Source organism: Vigna unguiculata, chromosome 7 (assembly GCF_037176805.1).
Source record: "Vigna unguiculata cultivar grain cowpea cultivar isolate G323 ecotype 2 chromosome 7, ASM3717680v1, whole genome shotgun sequence".
Lineage (NCBI taxonomy): Eukaryota > Viridiplantae > Streptophyta > Magnoliopsida > Fabales > Fabaceae > Vigna > Vigna unguiculata.
In genome coordinates, this window is record NC_140798.1 from 31,166,438 (window position 1) to 31,187,898 (window position 21,461).

General features: G+C 34.7%; 1 protein-coding gene across 1 annotated transcript; it reads left to right on the top strand.

The window, feature by feature from the left end:
* Window positions 1-12,476: 12,476 nt before the first annotated feature.
* LOC146884794 (uncharacterized) lies at window positions 12,477-13,997 on the top strand. The gene is made up of 2 exons (XM_085676035.1): window positions 12,477-13,617; window positions 13,681-13,997. The coding sequence occupies exons 1-2, from the start codon at window positions 12,477-12,479 to the stop codon at window positions 13,995-13,997; spliced, it is 1,458 nt and encodes a 485-aa protein (XP_085532161.1).
* Window positions 13,998-21,461: the final 7,464 nt, after the last annotated feature.

Below are 21,461 nucleotides of genomic sequence, written 5' to 3' on the forward strand. Positions count from 1 at the left end.
GATCGAGATCTCCTTGGTATCTCCGCCAGGCTGAATCCGATCCTCCGTGTTCGTTCGAGGGTCCAAATCAGTCATGGCAACTTCCGACCGGTGTTGTTTCCTGGGACGGTTGTAAGGGGAGATCCTTAACCCTGCTGCATAGCACTGCCTAGCGATCTGCTGGTCCGCGTGCACGGTGCATATCGTCCCCTTGTCCGACGGGAACTTCATGGCCAGGTGCAGGATGGAGACGATCGCTCCGAAGGCGTTCAGACAAGGTCTTCCTAGCAAGACATTGTAGGAAGTGTTAGCTTCAACCAAAAGGAATCTCACCCTTACCTCCCGACCGTCCTTCCGCGAGCCGATCCTGGTGCGAAGATCCAAGTAGCCCCTCGTGTCTACCCGTTCGCCCGAGAATCCGACGATTTGTTCGTTGTAAGGGACGATCAGGTCTTCAGACAAGTTCATCCTCTGAAACATTTTCCAGTACAAAATGTTGACAGAGCTTCCTTTGTCTACCAGAACCTTCCCAATCCCATACTCCGCCACTTCGATGGAGATGACCATCGGATCATCATGATCGGGGTCGGGAGCTTTGAAGTCCTCATCGGTGAAGGTGATGAGGGGCATCGATCGCACCTTCTTCTCCACTAGATGAACCGACTTGAGCGCCCGGACATGCCTCTTTCGAGCAGATGAGCTCGATCCTCCTCCGACGAACCCTCCCGAGATGGTATTGATGTAACCCCTTAAGTGTTTGTCCCTGCTCCGACTGCGACTCCTCATCGGGCTTCGGTGTGCTCTAGACGACTCCCTCCTTCGCCTATCGGGCTCCCGCTCTCACCGCTTCTCCCACTTGGCTGGGGCTTGTCTTCGTGCTGGGCTTCTGTTCCTGATCAGGCTTCGCTGGGGGCGGTCCTGCTGAATGTACTTTTTTTAGGTGCCCTTGGCGAATCAGCTCCTTAATCTTGTCGCGGAGCGTATGGCACTCCTCCGTGGTATGGCCGATCGTCCGATGGTACTGACAGTGCTTGTTGCCATCAGCGTCGGGAGGTGGAGGCTTCTTTCTGGACGCTGGAAGTGAGTCAGCACTGAAGGCCTCCTGCAAGATCTTCGCCCGAGGAACGGCCAAGGGGGTATATGTGGTGAACTTGGGCGTTTTCTTCTCGTTGGGCCAAGCAAGGGGTTTGCTCAGTCGGGGGGCACTTTTATGCGAAGCTGCTTCTTCCTTCTCCCTCTTCTTCACCCTAAATGCCTGCATGTTTTCCATCTGGATGAACTTGGCCGCTCGCTCCCTCATCTCCTCCATCGTCTTTGGCTTCTTGCGACTTATCTTATCTGCGAACACGCCCGGATGCAGTCTGTATGAAAAGTGATGCCGAGCAATTTCGTCGCTGAGGTCTTTTATCTTGACCGACATACGGTTATACCGATCGAGGTAACTCCTCAGCGACTCCCCATCCTCCTGGCGGATGTTGACCAAGTTATCCACCGTTAGTATAGCTGGCCTCAGGGGGGCAAACTGCGTGCTGAACCTAGCCTTCAGAGTGGCGAAGGAGTCGATGTTGTTGGCCGGCAGCTCGGAGAACCACTCCAACGCCTCTTCCGTCAGGGAGGTGGAGAAAACGTGACACCAGATCGGGTCGCTCACAACATGGAACATCATCTGGTGGGTGAACACCCGCATGTGGTTGTTAGGGTTGGTAATGTCGTCGTACTTGTCGAAGGTCGGCATTTTCCATCTATTGGGCAGCGGGGTCTCTAGTATGAATTGGGTGAAGGGGAAATTACCCGAAGCGTGGATCGGTTGCCTGGAAGGGTATCCCTCCTCATTGGCCCCGGAGCTCTCAACCATCGTGTGGGAAACATTCCCCTTTGACGCCTGCGTCCTCTCCACCCGCGGGGAGTGCGATTGTGCTTGTCCCGTGGGAGGGAGTCGGCTCTCTACCCGTTTGGCTTCCCGATGTTGTTGCACCCTACTCAGTCGGAGCGAGTCGGGCATGGTAGGGGTCGAAGGGATGGCCTCATCCTTTCGCCGAAGGGCAGCATTTTCCTCTCGCAGAACTTGCATCTGCACTTCGTAGTTTCTCTGCATCTCATCCATCCTTTGATGCATAGCCCTGATCATCTCCCTCGTGTCTGCCTGATCGTCCGCCATCCTTCCTCCGTCAGCGTTGCTAGTTCGGTTTCTTGTGCTCACCATAAGGGTGTATGGTCTATAAGCGACTGCTCGGCCCCACGGTGGGCGCCAAAATGTTTCGGGTGTAGGGACCAAGCGCCTACTAAAAACCACTTCAATTTTACTCATTTTTTCTCTATGTCTCCTCCCTTCGTAATCTGTTGTAACTTCTTCGCCAAGAAATCTTCCTCCTTGCTCGATCGGTTGAACAGACGATCAGCGTACCTGTCTAAAAGGCTCTGATGCTTAAGTCAGTTGATGGACCGATCGGTGTAAAAGTATAACTACCGTAATAAATGCGAATTTAAGATGCTCACCAACCTACCTTTGGGCCCTATTTATAGTTTCCGGTGTGGGCCTGTAATTAGGGTTCCTTAATCACGGCCCAATGATCCCTTAATCAAGATTACTGACTTGTTTAATGTTAATTAATCCAGCTGACTGGTCTCGTTTGGCCGATCGACTGATGGCCGCTTGACTAGGCTGGTTATCTTCTAAGTTTAACAACCTTAAGTGAATAATTAATCTATATGGTCGATTGAATGATGATCATACGTAAGGCACTACGCGAATCACCTATGAGGTTGATCGACTGATGGATCTCCATGGGTTGATGCGTGATCAACCTAGGGACCGATCAACCGATGGTTCTTTACGAGGTAACGCGTGATTCGTCTGTGGGACCAATCGACCGATGGTCCCTTACGAGATAACGCGTGATTCATATGTAGGGCCGATCGACCGATGGTCCCTTACGAGGTAACGTGTGATTCATCTGTGGGACCGATCGACCGATGGTCCCTTGTGAGGTAGCATGTGATTCATCTGTGGGACCGATCGACCGATGGTCCCTTGTGGGGTAGCGTGTGATTTATCTGTGAGGCCGATCGACCGATGGTACTTTGTAATTCATCTGTGGGATCGTTCGACCGATGGTCCTGTTTTATAGGCAATCCCTCCCAGCCTTGTTCGATGGACCAGAGGACTGTGCGTTGTCGATGGTCCCATGGGACATACAATACAAAATTAATATAATTAAATATATTTTTGAATAAATGTTTTAAATTTGTTTTAATAATGATATATAAATACAGTGAGGAAGCAAAAGACATGATAACGTAATAAAAATCAATAATATATTCATTAAATAATGAGATATATTAAAAATATTTTTATATATAGATTATTGAATATTAAATTGTGTAATAATAATCAAATATATAAATGATTATAAGTTTGAGAACTTGTTTTAAGTAATATTTGGATAAATAAATATATGTAGTAAAAATATTAAAATAAAATAAAACTACAATAGTTATTAAAATAAAAATATATCAACTATATTAAACTGTAATAAAATAGTTAATTGTATTTTCAATATTGAAATAAATTATAAGTGAAATAAAATTTAAAACAAAATTACATAATAAAAATATTAAAATTAAAAGTATATCAATTATAAAATTGAAATAAAAAATAATTAATTATATTTTTAATATCAAAATAAATAATAATAGATAAAATAAAATTAAAAATAATTAAAATTTATCTACTTATATTCCTAAACAATTTATTAGTGAGAGTACCATGAAATCATTCAATTTCCATCTCCGAGATAAATCTTTGGCTAGTTTTCTGAAAAGAAAAAAAAAAGAAATTATCATACATTTTCCGAAAGCAAAAGAGTGATGCTTGGATAATTTCCAACATAAAATGAGAAAGAGAAATGTTGACATTTTCTAGTATAGGACCACTCGGATGGGGAATTTGGTCATTCAACACATAAAACTAATAGTATGTTATAACCTTTAAAGATAAAATAAAAACACGAGAGATGTAAAATAAAATAAAAAATCAATATATTTTATTTAAAGATAAAAATTATTATTTATTAATATTAGTTACTATTTTTAATTATTAATAGCAATAATATTTACATATTATATTATAAAAGTTATAAAAAATCATTATAATTGATTATGACTATCATTAATTGAATTATGGTCAATAAAGAGGTGGTTGTAATTTTTATTTCTATATTTTAAGAAATTTATAATTTTTTCTAAATATTTTGTTATAATTTTAATCACTTATTTTTCAATAATAGGTCAGCTATTGAATTTCGTTTTTTATTAAATTTGATTTTTTTAAACTATTCGTTCAATTTTTAGTTTTAAAAAATTAAATTAGTATCAAAATACATGTATCTATAACAATAGATAAAGTAGATACTCTCTTTTGTGTCCACGTTTCATTATTTTAGTTTTAAACTTAACTATTATTTTAAAAATTAATTATTTTATAAATAGTTTATCTTTTATAACAATAAATAAAGAGATACTCTCTTGTTTGTCCACATTTCATTATTTTAGTTTTACCCTTAACTATTATTTTAAAAATTAATTATTTTATAAATAGTTTATCTTTAACCATTATTATAAAAACCTCTTTTTTCTCTAACAGTTATTTTAAAAGTTTACTATTACACTGACCCGTGCATACGCACGAGTTGTAATTTTTTTTATTTTATATATTAAAATAATAAAGTAGTGAAAATATTATATAATGAAATATCATGAAAATTATGTTATATTGTTGTTAATGTTATTATTAAAGTAATGAAATAGTAAATTTAAGTGATATGATAATAATTTCAGTTTTAAGTATACTAAATAAAATTGATATTATAATATGATGTACCTAATTGATTTTACGAAATAATCATAATAGCCTCTAACTTGTGCGTGTACACACAATTGTTTTGTTTTTTTTATTTCAAATCTTTTTAGAATAATAATATAATTGTTATTATATTTATTTAACCATTAAAAATAACAATAATATAAATTCTATATTTTTTAAAAATTAAAAATATATTTAGCAAAAGTATTTAGTATAATAATGTTTTTAATAATTAAAAAAACTTGTAATAATAACAATAATAATAAAAATAAAAATAATAATAAAATAATAATAATGATAGCAATAATAACAAACTAATGATAACATTAATAATATTTATGCCATAAATATTAATGTCAAGCCTAATACTAACACTAATGTTAAGATAATAATCAATAATCATATAAAAATATATACATCAACAACAAAACAAATAAAAATGACAATAAAAAGTAATTAAAATATGATCAAATAGTAAATAAAATTTCTACGTGTGTCTAGCTATTATAATAATAATAATAATATCATTATAATAATATATCGTAGTGGTAATAATTATAATAATAACTATTATAATAATTATAGTTCTTATTAGTAATAATAATAATAGTAATATAATAATAAAAATAATTATAGTTAATAATGATAATAAAACTTATTATTGATAGTAATAATGATGATAATAATTATTTTTGATAATAATAATTATAGTTAGTAATAATAATAATTATTATTATTGTTGTTATAATTATAATTATAATTATAGTTAGAGTTAGAGTTGATAATAATAATAATATAAAAATAAAATAATTTGTTTATATTATTAAGAATAATATTTATAATAATAATAATAACAATTAAGGATAAAAAAATAATATAAATAACAATAATTATAATTGTTAATAATATAGTATTTTCGAAATATCAATTTTTTAAATTAGATATGATAGTAATTATAATAATAATATAATAATTATTAATATATTTACTATTATCACTACAAATAATATTTATAATAATAATAATATTATTAATAATTATGAATATTAATACTTATAAAAATATTACAAATAATAATATTACTTATTATTATTATAATAATATCAATATAACTTATAATTTTACTACTATCACTACAAATAATATCTATAATAGTAATATTATTAATAATTACAAATAATAATACATATAAAATATTACAAATAATAATATAATAATTATTAATAATTTTATTACTATCACTATAAATAACATTTATAATAATATTATTAGTAATAATTACAATAAATAATACTTATAAAAATATTACAAATAATAATATTACTTATTGTTGTTGTAATAATACTAATATTGCTTATAATTTTATTACTATTATTAATAATAATATTTATAATAATAATATTATTAGTAGTAGTTCCAAATAATAATACTTAAAAAAAATATTACAAATAATAATATTACTTAATATTATTGTAATAATACTAATATTGCTTATAATTTTACTAATGTTACTACAAATAATGTTTGTAATTATAATAATATTATAACTAATAATATTACTTATTATTATGGTAATAATAGTAATATTGCTTATAATTTTACTACTATTAATACTAATAATATTTATAATGATAATATTATTAATAATTACAAATTATAATCTATAATAATACATAAAGAGATTCCCTCTTTTATGTCCACATTTCATAATACCAATTCTACCCTTTACAATATAATTATTTATTAAATTTTTTAAAATTAATGGTTATTTTTACCTATTTTCTATAAAAAAAATTCTTTTTTTTTCTTTTTTTTTTATTCATCAACAATTAATTTTTCTATTCATTTCACTTTATTTTTAACATTTCACTTCATTTTTAATAAATATAAATTTATTTTATATATTAACTTAATAACATCACACTATTATCATCTACTAAGATAATATCATTTATATTTAAAAAATGCGTATACACAAGCACGATAGCGCCTGTGTATACGCTAATACTTATAAAAATATTACAAATAATAATATTACTTATAATTAATATTACAGTTGAAATCATAAATAAATAAAAAAATAAAATCAAATTGAATTTTGTAAGATTTGGACCCGGGTCCTTTTGTACCAAAGTTTTAAAATGATGAAAAAACTAATTTTTGTGACACTTGTCAATAAAAGAAAATGGGTAATGTAGTAATTTTGATAGTATCTTTTTTTCTTAATATGTAATAAATTGTGTGTACATATGATGCACCGATACTTCAACTTGGGTCACATGTATGTGTCTGACACATATCATGTTTGATACTTTAGAATACTTTAACCATAATTATCAATGAAGTATCTAATTTATAGTCGTAGTACACTGCAATAAAATCTTTGAATAATGACCAATTTTAGTGAAAAAATAATTAGTCACTATATAGTGACCAAATTGACAACTAAAATAGTTTCAAAAAATTATAATTGGTCTCTAAATTGATAATTAAAATAGTTTCAATTATGACTTGTTTTTTAAATTGCTCACTAACATTAGCTACCAGGTATTGGCTATCAAAATAATTGGTCTCTAATTAGGAAATTTGGATTCACACATTAAGAATCATATATTTATTAAGTTTGTAAGAATTATTGTAAAATTTTCAATATTCATGTAGTATCTATCACGTATCGTATCCTATTATTTTGAAAATAAACGTATCGACATATCGGATACGTGTCGTATTCGATACATGTATCGTATTCGATACACGTATTGTATCTATGCATCATAGTACATATTTTATATTTCTAATCTTATATTTAACAACTATTTTAAAAATTAATTATATATTTCTTATTGATCATAACTCAAATTTCTATGAAAATCTATAACAATAGATAAAAAGAAATACTCTCTTTTGTATCTACATTTCATTATTCTAATTTTACCCTTAACTATTATTTTATAAATAGTTTATCTTCTATAACAATAGATAAAGAGGACTTGTGTGTCCACATTTCATTATTTCAGTTTTACCCTTAACTATTATTTTAAAAATTAATTATTTTATAAATAGTTTATCTTTAACCGTTATTTTAAAAACCTCTTTTGTCTCTAACAATTATTTTAAAAATTTATTGTGTGTACATATTTTGTATTTCTAATTTTATATTTAACAACCATTTTAAAAATTAATTATATATTTTTTATTGATTTTAACTCAAATTTCTATAAAAATTAAAAATGTAAATACACATGCAATGCTTGTGTTAGCGCTTAAATATAGATATATAGATATAGATATTCATATATTAAATATATTTGTAGATAACAAATAAAAATAAATTATTAGAATAAAGATACCAATATTTATCATTAAATCGTATGTAAACTTATGTACATATAATAATAAATATTTTTAATTATATCAATAAACAGGTTTATATATTAAAAGAATATTAAATAGAAAATATTTATTGATAATTTATAGAAGATTCATAGTATTATGTTATATTATATATCCTCGTTTTAAATAAAAAGTCAATTTCGTAAGTGATGATAAATTTAAAATATCTCAGGTATACTTGTGTTTTTCTAAAATGAAATAATTTCTCTATCAAATGCCTGTGACTAGTGAAATTAGAAAATTTATATTTCAAATATTTTTTATAAATTTAAAATATACAACAACCACATGTTACATAGATATTTTGTTCCAACTTTTTCAATTCAAATTGACTAAGATTCAACGTCAAGTCAGATAACAATGAGTCATCCATTCATATCAAACTCTATTCAATAAAACTATATCTAAGTATCCTACCAAAATTTAAATTCCAAATTAAAACCAAATTCTATTCTAACATGTAGAATTTATTAATCTATCAAAAAATGTCATCCAATCATGTAATGACCATTCAAGAACATCTCGGCAACCTAAGCTAAGATGTACTCAGTCTAAGTATACTCGACCAGAATAACATCATATTGGCCACATCATTAACAATAGTAAAATGTGATTAAGACACTACAATGACTAAAACATATCAGCAAATTATGAAGTAAAGTTAATCAAGATAATTAGTCACGTGGATCAGGCACATCCAGGTAAAGCCCCATAAACATGATATATATATATATATATAGCATTGTACACAAGGTAAGTTAATTATGTTTCATTATTACAATCAATTTGACATACTTGACTGATTTGAGCATAAAAATATCTTAAGTAGGCACACATCGTTCAACTTTGAAGAGACGAGAACCTAAGACATTCTGACTTGAAGGTGTGAAGTTGTAGTTTGGATTACACATAAAAATTTGAAAAAATCTTTACTGGATATATTTGACCTTGTAAAAACATCTTTTTTCAAAAGTTACTTAATGACTAAGCGAGTTGAGATTATACCAAAACAAAATAATGAAACAATTCTAAATTTCATTCTCAAGTTTAACCACCAAGTTTAACCACCAGTTAAGAAATCATTTTTCTCAAAAGACTAATCTATAATGAACTCAACTACAAGTAAAATAAATAAAGTGAAAGAATGTTAGAAAATAAATATCTACTTTCAGAAATAAAGAGGATCAATCCAAATTAATTGTTAATTCCTTATTTATTATATTACATGATAGGATTTGAAAAGATATGAGGAATTAATAAAGTTATAAATTTAAAGAGAAGTTTGATGAGGTAGATAGAAAGGGAAAAGTTTGAAAAGTAGAATGAAGAATGTTAAGTAATAAAGAAAAGAATAAAATAAGAGAAAGAGAAAAAGGAAAAAGAAAAAGTTGAAGCAAGAAAAGAGGGCAAAATGGATTAAAGTATAAATCTTACGAATTTAACTAAATATTAAATGAAATTGATAATTAAGAATGAAGTGATTAAAATTACGTTAAGAAAATTCGAAACTAAAATTAGTTATAATTAAAAGAAAATTACACACTTTTAAAAAATATGAAATAAAAAATACATCTATCCAAATCTACACAAATTCATCTTCACACTCTCCCCATATTCACTCCTCCAAGTGAACACACTCTAAAAAAAGAGAACTTTGCAGAATAACTGAATATGTTACGTTCCAAAGAAAATAATTAATATATAAAAAAAAAAATTAACTTCGGGGCAAACAATGATAACTTTTCATAATCATTCTAATTTGACGTGGGTTTCTTTAAGATATATATGAGTGTAAGTGATACAATACTTATTTATAATTCGTAATTACTTATAATTGATTGATTGGTTGGTGTAACTTTTTAAAGTAGGTTTGACAATTGATTGGTTGGTGTAACTTTTAACAATTTCAGCAAAATACTTATTTCAAGAACAAAATCACTAATAATTCGCTATTTTCTTACTGTTTTTAATCAATATTATTATAAATAAATTAAATTAGTCAAAACTCAAATCTCTGCTATTATTTTTTATGAAGTCATACTAATCATGAGACGATGAACAATTATGTGGACATAAATGATAAAGAAACAGAAAATAAGTGAAAATTATAAGAATGTTACTTATTGATTTGTATCAAACTAACTAATCTAATAATCTAAACTTCACCAACCGGTTCTAATATCTATATAGATTTTTTTTTTTCACAATTTCTTTTCAATTTTATCCTTTAAATAAAAATAAATATATTTAAATTATTAATTTACCAATTTTTTTAAAATAATAATTATTTTTTATTTAATGTTTTCAATTTGACAATTTGTTTAACTTAATAATTTTTTAATTAAAAAATTATCTACAAAGTAAATAAAACCTCTTTATAATTAAATTATAAAAATTATTTATATTTAATCTTATAATTATAATAATAAAAATATTATTATTAATTTTATTATTGTTTACTGCTACAAAAAAGTGAATAAATAAAATATTATTAGTTTAATACGTGAAGCTCATGTTTTCGCTAGTAAGCAAATTATGTATATTGAATTTATGGTTTAAAATTTGATAAATCACAATCAAATAATCCACATGAACTTATATATTACTAGTTTTCATATAGTTAATGTAACTCAACTAGAATAAATATATATTATTTACATAATTTCATTACAAAGTCATCTACACATTTCTTTTAGATAAAGTAGTTTTCTAAAAATAAAATTTCACATGTTTATGTGATTCGGTCAATCGAAATCAACTTAATTCTTTTGCGTTGATTTGATAAAATATATATAATTAAAGTCACACAAAAAAATATACATAATTAAAGAAATGTTTTGGAGATATGAAAACTTTCCAAATATAAGAAGAGATATAATGAAAATTATTTTAACAAAACAAATTTTTTAAATAAAATAAAAATTAAGGATTAAAAAAAAAGTTTCTTTATTACATAGTAAATGAACAATTTGTCATAATTAAAGAAATGTTTTGGAGATATGAAAAGTTTCCAAATATAAGAAGAGATGAATTGTTTGAGATATAATAAAGATTGTTTTACCAAAACAAATTTTTTAAATAAAACAAAAATTAAAGATTAAAAAAAATGTTTCTTTATTACATAGTAAATGAACAATTTGTGTGATTGAGCAATTTAGAGTAAAAACTTTTTATGCAAAAATAGATAAACCAAAAATAAAAATATAAAAATATAAAAAATATAAAAAATAATTAAATATAAGACCTAATATTTATTTTATTCACTATTAATAATATATCTGTTCTGTTCGGGACCTCAGCTCGGTAGCTCGGTAGTTCGGAATGGGCACATAGGAATTCATTCAAGCTCACCAAGCTCGAATTCATAAGCTCGCCCCATTAGCTCGGAAAGAAGTCCAGGCTTTATTGTCAGTAACATAAACAAAGCATGGACACTAAGTGAAGTCCATAAAGTTTAATAAAGCCCTAATAAGGATAGTCTATAACTAAATAAAATATTGAGTCAAAGAGATGTCCATGAAATCTGGTAACTTCCCTAAATATCAAGAAATCCGAAATATTATAAGATATTGGGAAGGGCAGTAGAAATTCAGTTAGGAACCGAATGAAGAGGGGCTCGAAGGAGGAGAGGTATATATAGAAAAGATAGGGCTCTGTTAAAGGGTTGGTTCTGATAAGAGAGAAAAGAGAAGAAAACTGATTTCTGAAAAAGTTCACCCAAGACTCCAGATCAGAACATTGGCGCCCACCGTGGGATGAGGTAAAACTTGATACCTACTTCATAAAATACAAAACCCGCACCATGACCACTGCAGAGGGCACACCTACCATGGAACAAATTATGCAACATATTGAAAGTTTGAGGCAAGAAAATGAAGCTATCCGAAAGCAAGTGGAAAGTGACAGAATTCAGTGGCATGAAGAAGAGCAACGGCGTCGAGCTGAGACGGAAGCTGAGCTACGGAAGGAATCTGAAGAATCTCGCCAAAGATTGGAAGAGTCTTTGCGTCAGCAAGAATTATTGAGAAAGAGCAACGAGGAGTTACGCACTTGGATGAGAGATCGTGGCAGCCTAGGCGAACGTCATACAAGCGTGAGGAGAAACCTAGAACGAGAAGAAGGACACCCATCGGCGCAAGAAATCATGGAAGAAATCATACCTCCTCATTTCATCATTCCAAAGGTCCCACCATTCACGGGTGAGAGCGACCCAGAAGCCCACCTTAAAGCTTTCCGAGCATAGATGCTTATCTCTGGCGGAAACGATGCAATTCGGTGTAAGATGTTCGTCAGAACCCTCGCGGGTACCGCTTTGAAGTGGTTCAGCAAGCTTTCTAACTCATCGATTACGTCGTTCAAAGTCTTCTCCCAATTTTTTCTTGACCGATTTGCCGTTAATCGACCCAAACAATTACAAATAGCAGACATGTTCGACATAAAGCAGTGTCCAGACGAAACCTTAAAGCACTTCCTCAACCAGTTTTGTGATATAAGTATGGGACTCACTAATCCTAGTGAAGAGATGTTAGTCGGAGCTTTTGTCAAAGGATTACGGGCAAAGTTGTTTAGTGAGTCGTTGATTAGGACCCCTGCAACTACTTTAGCAGAGGTGTGCAACCGAGCTTCAATACACATTGACACCGAGGAAGTTATGCAACGAAAGAGGGCGAAGGAGAGAAAACCGACTTCCGATCAGAAGATCCGAGATAACCGACGCCAGATAATGGAGATGTCATCGCCCCATAAACAGGCAACCCATAAGTTCAGTCCTTACACCACACGAAGGTTATCCGACAGAAAGGCAATAAAACCTGCTTGCCCATCCTTAACGGAATCCAAGGCTCGTCTGATAAAAAATGAAGAGATAGCGAAATACCTGCGTTTTCCTTTGGAGATCGGCAGACCACTCGGAAAGGATATATTTGCCTTTTGCGAGTTCCACAAAACTCACGGACATGATACGGAGAACTGTTTCCCTTTGAATGGACAACTTGCAAATCTAGCCCGAAGAGGTTTACTTAGAAGATATATTAAATCGGATAGTCGGGAAGGCAAAGATCAGCAGCGTGAGTACAATCATGCACTTGAGACACACGAGACACCCGTTCTTGGCGATTTCAATACCATCGTCAGAGGATTCGCAGGTGGAGGAATGACCAACTCGACTAGAAAATGTTATGCGAGGAGCATCATGACGTCTACGACAATCAAGGTAAATAGCTCGATACCGAGCTTAACCTTCTCCGCCGAAGATATGCAGGATGTATATCCACATGAAGATGATCCAGTGGTCCTATCAGTCATCATGATGGGTAGAAATGTGCACCGCGTTTTGATAGACCAAGGGAGCTCAGCAGACGTTATGTTCTGGGACGCCTTTGTGGGTATGCAAGTTCCTCGAGACTAATTGCAACCTTTCGATGGTGTCCTTGTTGGTTTTTCTGGAGAGCAAGTTGAAGTCCGAGGGTTTGTGGATCTCCGAACAACCTTCTTCGATGATTTGGCAGCAAAAACGATTGTAATCAGGTACATCGTGGTAAATGCCCCATCCTCTTATAATCTTTTGCTAGGAAGACCATCACTCAACAAGTTGGGAGCGGTGGTCTCCACCGTTCATATGAAGATGAAGTTCCCAGCAGAGGGAAGAGTGGTGACCATGAAGGTTGATCAGGAGGTGGCCCGCAAATGCTATGAAAATAGCATGTGCACCAGGAGAAGAGCTTACAACCTATCACAAATCCATCCTCCCCCTGTTGATCGATAAAATCACGAGCTCGATCCCCGAGCTCTTGCAGACAGTCGTGGTCCAAAACCAATAGGCGACCTAAAAGAGATAGAGATTTCCCCAGGTCGGAAGGTGAAGATCGGAGCCGACCTCGATTCTCAGATCGAGGCTAACCTTGTCAAAGTTCTTCACTCTAACTTGATATCTTTTGCTTGGACTGCATGAGACATGCCGGGAATAGATCCTAATCTGATATCTCATCGTCTGAAAGTGAATCCTAAATTCAAAGCAAAAATCCAAAGACGTAGAAGACTCAACGATGAAAAAGCAGAAGTAGCTGCTGCCGAGGTGCGAAAATTACAAAAGGCTGGGCACATAAGGGAAATTCAATATCCCGAATGGCTTGCTAATGTAGTGATGGTAAAGAAGGCCAATGGCAAATGGAGGATGTGTATAGACTTCACCGATTTAAATGCTGCGTGTCCTAAAGATTCATACCCCTTACCAAACATCGACTCTCTGGTGGATCGAGTTTTCGGGTGTGGTTTGCTGAGTTTCATGGATGCATACTCAGGCTATAACCAGATTAGGATGCACCCAGAAGACGAAGATAAAACTGCTTTTATGGGAACTAAGGCCAATTTTTGTTATAGGGTAATGCCATTTGGCCTCAAGAATGCTGGGGCAACGTATCAAAGGATGATGGACACAATTTTGCAGCCAATGCTCGGTCGGAATGTAGAAGCCTATGTTGACGACATGGTGGGTACTTCAACTAATGAAAATGAGCATTCAGGAGACCTCCAGGAGCTTTTTGATACCATCAACAAGTACCACCTACGTTTAAATTCAGAAAAATGTGTTTTTGGTGTGAAAGCCAAAAAATTTCTAGGTTTCATGTTGACAGAAAGATGAATAGAGGCTAATCCAGACAAGTGTGCGACCATAATTAACATGAAAAGTTTGAGCTGCGTGCGTGAGGTACAACAACTAACGGGTAGGATGGCAGCTTTAGCTAGGTTCTTGGCGAAAAGCGATGACGGGGACGTCCTTATTTTCAATGCTTAAAGAAGAATGAAAGATTTCAATGGACACCGGAGTGTGAACAGGCTTTGCTCAAGCTAAAAGAATATCTGAGTCGGCCACCTGTGATGAGTAGGCCAGAGGCAGACCTGCCTCTACTGTTATATATAGCTGTAACAGAACACACCATAAGCTCAGTCCTAGTACAAGAAAGGAATGGAGTATAACGACCCATATATTTTATTAGCCGACTATTGCATGGCGCGGAAAGCAGATATCCAACGCCGAAAAAGGTAGCCCTAGCCGTAGTAGTCTCGGTCAGAAAGCTTCGACCTTATTTTCAACGCTTTAATGTCATAGTCAAAACGGATCTCCCTGTAAAGCAAGTGCTCAAGAAACTTGATATGACTGGTCACCTCGTAAAATGGGCCATGGAACTCGCGGAGTACGACATTATATATGAACCACGAGGTCCAATCAAAGTGCAAGCGTTAGCTGACTTCGTGGTCGAGCTGACAACCTCGGGCTCAAAGACCGACCTCCACCAAGCTACCAAGGAGATGGAGGAAAAATGGCTGTTATTAGTGGATGGCGCTTCAAACCAAAGGGGAAGTGGAGCCGGAATTGTGTTGGAAGGTCCTGGAGGAGTTTTGGTCGAGCAATCATTAAAATTTTCCTTCAAAACCAGCAATAATCAAGCTGAATACGAGGCACTAATCGCAGACATGCTTTTAGCCAAGGAGATGGGAATAAAAAACCTTTCTGCTCGGAGCGACTCGCTTTTGGTCACTGGGCAATTCAATGGTGATTACTTCGCAAAGGATCCGCAATTAGCTCGATATCTAGACTATGTTAGAGCTTTGTCCAAAGTTTTTCTCAACTTCGAACTGATTCATGTGCCTCGACAAGATAATAGTCGAGCAGACTTACTATCCAAGCTCGCCAGTTGTACAAAACCAGGTCAACAACGATCAGTCATAAAGGAAACCTTGTCTGCTCCGCGTATAAGTTCATCGGGCCAAGATGAGATTATGACCATGAGTGTTGACAATACAAGATCCCCAAATTGGATGACTCCAATCAAGGCTTACCTTGCCAACAGAATATTACCTGAAGATTCAACGGAAGCATCATGAATTAAAAGGTGTTCAACCCGTTACACATTATTGGACGGACATTTATTTCGTTTTGGTTTCTCACGACCTATTTTGACTTGTATCAAGCTCGAGGAGGCCAAAAGAATCATGTCTGAACTCCATGAAGGGATATGTGGTAGCCATATTGGAGGCAGAGCCCTCATGCTACGAATGATCCGAGCTGGCTATTTCTGGCCTACCATGAAAGCGGATTGTTATGAGCATGTCCAAAAATGCGATCAATGCCAAAGACATGCTAATTTGCATCTAGCTCCTCCCGAGGTCCTACATTCCATTAATGCTCCTTGGCCATTTCACACTTGGGGTATAGATATCCTCGAGCCCTTTCCTCTGGCAGCTCGGCAGTTGAAGTTCCTTATAGTAGCAGTCGAGTATATGACAAAATGGATTGAGGTGGAGCCAGTGGCCTCAATTATAGCCTCCAAGGTTACAAATTTTGTATGGAAGAATATAGTCTGCAGGTTTAGTGTCCCACAACGTCTAATATCCGACAACGATACTCGGTTCTTGAGTACTCAATTCAGAAAATTTTGTGACGAGCTGAAAATTAAACAAAGATTCTCCTCAGTCGAACATCCTCAAACGAATGGACAAGCAGAGGCCGCAAACAAAGTTATTCTCAACGCACTTAGACGCAGGATCTCGAAAGCTAAGACATGTTGGCCAGATGAGTTGCCCCGGATCATCTGGGCATATCATACCACCCCACAATCAAGCACTCATGAAACACCCTTTAGTTTGGTGTATGGTACAGATGCCTTACTCCCAATACAGGTTGATCAACAGAGGGACTTTGCACAAAGAAATGATGAGCCTGACATCCGAGCTAATTTGGATATTTTGGACGAGGTTCGTGAGCTAGCCAGGATAACAAGCAAAGCCATGAAAAGAAAGGTTGAAAGACGCTACAAAACCAAAGTCAGACCACGTGATTTCAAGGAACACGATTTGGTTTTAAGAAAAGCACACGCAACAGAGATAGAGAACAAACTCTCACCAAAATGGACAGGCCCCTTTCGAGTGAAGACAGTTCTACCAGGCGGGGCGTACAAACTGGACACCTTAGACGGAGCTATCATTCCAAAAACATGGAATGCAGCAAATCTTCGCTTCTATTTTAGTTAGTAACTTTAACTTTTTGCATTATCGTATTTTCTTTAATAATTATATCGAAGACATTTTCATTATTTATTAAAAAACCCCACACTCTTTTTCCCTCCATGACCTATAGAGGGTTTTTTAACGAAGTGGGTTGTTCAAGATTTTACTTTGCAATATTGTATTCGGTCCGACCTGGTTGATCATGCTACGCGCTTGGATTTATACCTCAGTACGCTGAGGGCTGATCAGGGCCGACCTGGCCGACCTTGCTACGCGCTTGGATCTACACCTTAGTTCGCTGAGGGCTTATCAGGGCCGACCTGGCCGACCTTGCTACGCGCTTGGATTTACACCTCAGTACGTTGAGGGCTTATCAGGGCCGACCTGGCCGACCTTGCTACGCACTTGGATTTATACCTCAGTACGCTGAGGGCTTATCAGGGCCGACCTTGCCACGCGCTTGGATTTACACCTCAGTACGCTGAGGGCTTATCATGGTCGACCTGGCTGACCTTGCTACGCGCTTGGATTTACACCTCAGTACGCTGAGGACTTATCAGGGCCGACCTGGCCGACCTTGCTACGCGCTTGGATTTATACCTTAGTACGCTGAGGGCTTATCAGGGCCGACCTGGCCGACCTTGCTACGCGCTTGGATTTATACTCAGTACGCTGAGGGCTTATCAAGGCCGACCTTGCCGATCTTGCTACGCGCTTGGATTTACACCTCAGTACGCTGAGGGCTTATCAGGGCCGACCTGGCCGACCTTGCTACGCGCTTGGATTTATACCTCAGTACGCTGAGGGCTTATCAGGGCCGACCTGGCCGACTTTGCTACGTGCTTGGATTTACACCTCAGTACGCTGACGGCTTATCAGGGCCGACCTGACCTTGCTACGCACCTGGATTACATTAATTCGAGCCAACCTTCTTAAAAACGTGAGTTAAATTTTTTTTATGAAGTTGACATGAATTCGGTCCGACTCTAGTACTAAGGATCCAACCTATTTATACATGTAACATATAACACTAAAACGAGAAGGATAGTGGGATATTCTAGAAAGAGAGTCTCACATAATATTTGGGGAACAATAATTTCAACATAAACGTAGTCAACAAAAATCTACGACAAATAAAACACCTATGAAATCCATGATTTTTCATATAGTTAGCAAAATAAAGGCCTAACACCATGTCAATCATCAGTCATCTCCACTAATTGGCCGTCCACGATTTCTTTAGTAATATCCGCTGCAGAAATATCAACATCGGGGCAGAGAATCTTTACTTGATCTAGAGCAAGTTGAAATCCTTGTTTCATGGTCGAACACAGCTGATCAGCAAGCTCTTCTTTTCCGTTCTCCAAATTCTTGCATCAAGATGTCAAGTCCCCTATTTGATTCTCACTTAATTTAATTTTCTGCAATAACTCATCAGTCTCCACCTTTTGAGTCATCAATTCGAACTCCTTGTCTTTTAAGACCTTGTTGACTTCAAGAAGCTCGGATCGGAGTTTGCTGATTTCACATTTAGCAACATCCATATCAGTTGTGTATTTTACCTCTTTCTTCTTAGATATTTTCAGTCGATCAATAAGGAAAAGGGAGGAGGCTTCAGCATGATGCAAAGATCGTAATAACTCCTCATGAACCGCAACTAAGTCTCGTTTGGAGAGAATCGCCTTGTCCGCGGGAGAATAGTTGTTTACTCGCCCATGCTCCTCATGTTTGAATTCATCATCCCAAAAGCTCTTTTTTGGTCTTGAAATAGCACCCCCACCTACCTTGATGATCTCAATAGGTCGATCATTGGAATCTGATTCCTCCAGAGTTTGACGCTCATTGGAATCGATCATTGGAATCTATGTAGTTTCAGTTTCACTCTCCAATCCTATCTTTGAGGGAGAACTCTTTTTCTTGGAACTCGCCCCGATCTTCATTTTTCCCTACTATTTGATTCGCCTAAGCAAGTCTTTCTGGGACAAAGCCATTTGTTGATCTGCCGCACACATGTAAATAAAGATCAACATGATATATACGAGGGAAATAAATAAAAACAAAAGAAAAAACAAACCCCATAAAGTTTAGATGTATACTAATGAATAATTTTAAGTCTACAATTCGGTACTCGAGCTCTAAAATCTTACAAATGTCGAGGATGACCTCTAAGCCCTCCAGCTCTTTACATCCTTCTCGTTCTAGAGGACTCAATTCTTCCAATTTCTGAGATCCTTGAGGATAAGGATGCTTTGTCCAATACAAAGGAAATCCCTCTAATAAAGTTGGGTTATGCGCGGGTGCCATAATCTTCAAAAAGGCTCCCCTAGACCCCTTATAGGAAGACTGAAATAAAGTGAAAAGACCATGCCCACTGACACTGTTTAGAGAAGCCCACAACTGCTTTGACGAACCGCTTTTTAACTCAAAGAAATAGAGGAGCATAGCAAGGGTAGCTCGAATTCCTAAACCATTGCACAAGATGTAAAATGCTCGTACGAAGGCCCAACTATTGGGATGCAATTGTGCGGGAGCTACATTTAGGATAGTCAACACATCTTTTTCAAATTCAGTGAAAGGTAGTCGGAGACCGAGTCTTTCAAAAAGTGTGGCATAAATATAGGTGAAAGATTGTAAAGGGGGCAAAGTACCATCCCTACACACTGGCTCATCCAACTCACATGTCCCGACCTCCACATTCTTCTCATCATCCTTACACAGAGCTTGCCTATTTCTAAATGTTTTTATTCTCCTTTCAGTACAAAAACTAGTACACTCTCTCTTTAAACTTAAAGAGGCCCATGGGTATTGTGGATCATAGGAGGTCATCTCAACGGCCTCGAACAAACTGCAAGAAACCCTAAAAACTACACAGTTTTTAGCCTATCTGAAATAAAGAAGGTCCTCAAGAAAGGAGGATGGATTTTTATCGAATACAAATGCACATTGAAATTAGAAACTCCTATACAAAAACCCAGAAACACTATGAAGCAGTAAACTTTGAATCCTTTAATAACCTAATCAAGCAACAATCTTTAAATCTCTTATAAAGATTTTTTCAGAAATAAAGAGGAATAACACAAGTCTTTGCATTTTACGAAACCAAAAATAGTAGCAATGTTGCTTGCGATTACGATGTTAAAAGCAATTTATTTTCGGTAAATCGAACATAGAGCAAGCACTGGAAATTAAAAGAGGAGTAATTTTAGGGTTACCTGGTTTGCGGTGTGTGAGTTTTAGAATCGAAAAGAGTCAAAGATTCGTCTTTTGGGAGCGAACGAATGATAACCCCCAAAACAGTGTTGTTTCTTTTCGAAGGAAATATAACAATGGTGTTTAGTAGGTTACAGAAAGAAGATAAACGATTATCATGAGTTTTGAATTTTCACCGTAGGATTCAAAAAGACAACACACTTAATCGAACAACACGTGGCAATATTGGTTGGCATGTAATAAGTAAAGTCAGAGACGTCCCATTATCTTGATAGTCGTGCAATTTTTTAACTTATAAATAAAGAAATAAAACTAAGGAATAACAACCCTTAACCATTCGAGTATGGTGAAGGGTTGGAGGGCTATGTTCTGTTCGGGACCTCAGCTCGGTAGTTCGGAATGGGCACATAGGAATTCATTCAAGCTCACCAAGCTCGAATTCATAAGCTCGCCCCATTAGCTCGGAAAGAAGTCCAGGCTTTATTGTCAGCCCATGAATGTTCGGCCTAGTAACATAAACAAAGCATGGACACTAAGTGAAGTCCATAAAGTTTAATAAAGCCCTGATAAGGATAGTCTATAACTAAATAAAATATTGAGTCAAAGAGATGTCCATGAAATCTGGTAACTTCCCTAAATATCAGGAAATCCGAAATATTAGGAGATATTGGGAAGGGCGGTAGAAATTCAGTTAGGAACCAAATGAAGAGGGGCTCGAAGGAGGAGAGGTATATATAGAAAAGATAGGGCTCTGTTAAAGGGTTGGTTCTGATAGGAGAGAAAAGAGAAGAAAACTGATTTCTGAAAAAGTTCACCCAAGACTCCAGATCAGAACAATATCATTAGAACATAATTATATAAAACGAAAAAAAAATAATTAAGATTTTAATAAAAGAGAAAGTATCTTAAAAATATATATGAATTTTGTAAATGTAAAATAAACTAAATAATAAAAAAAATCACTAATTAATTAATTAATTTATATATATATATATATATATATATATATAAT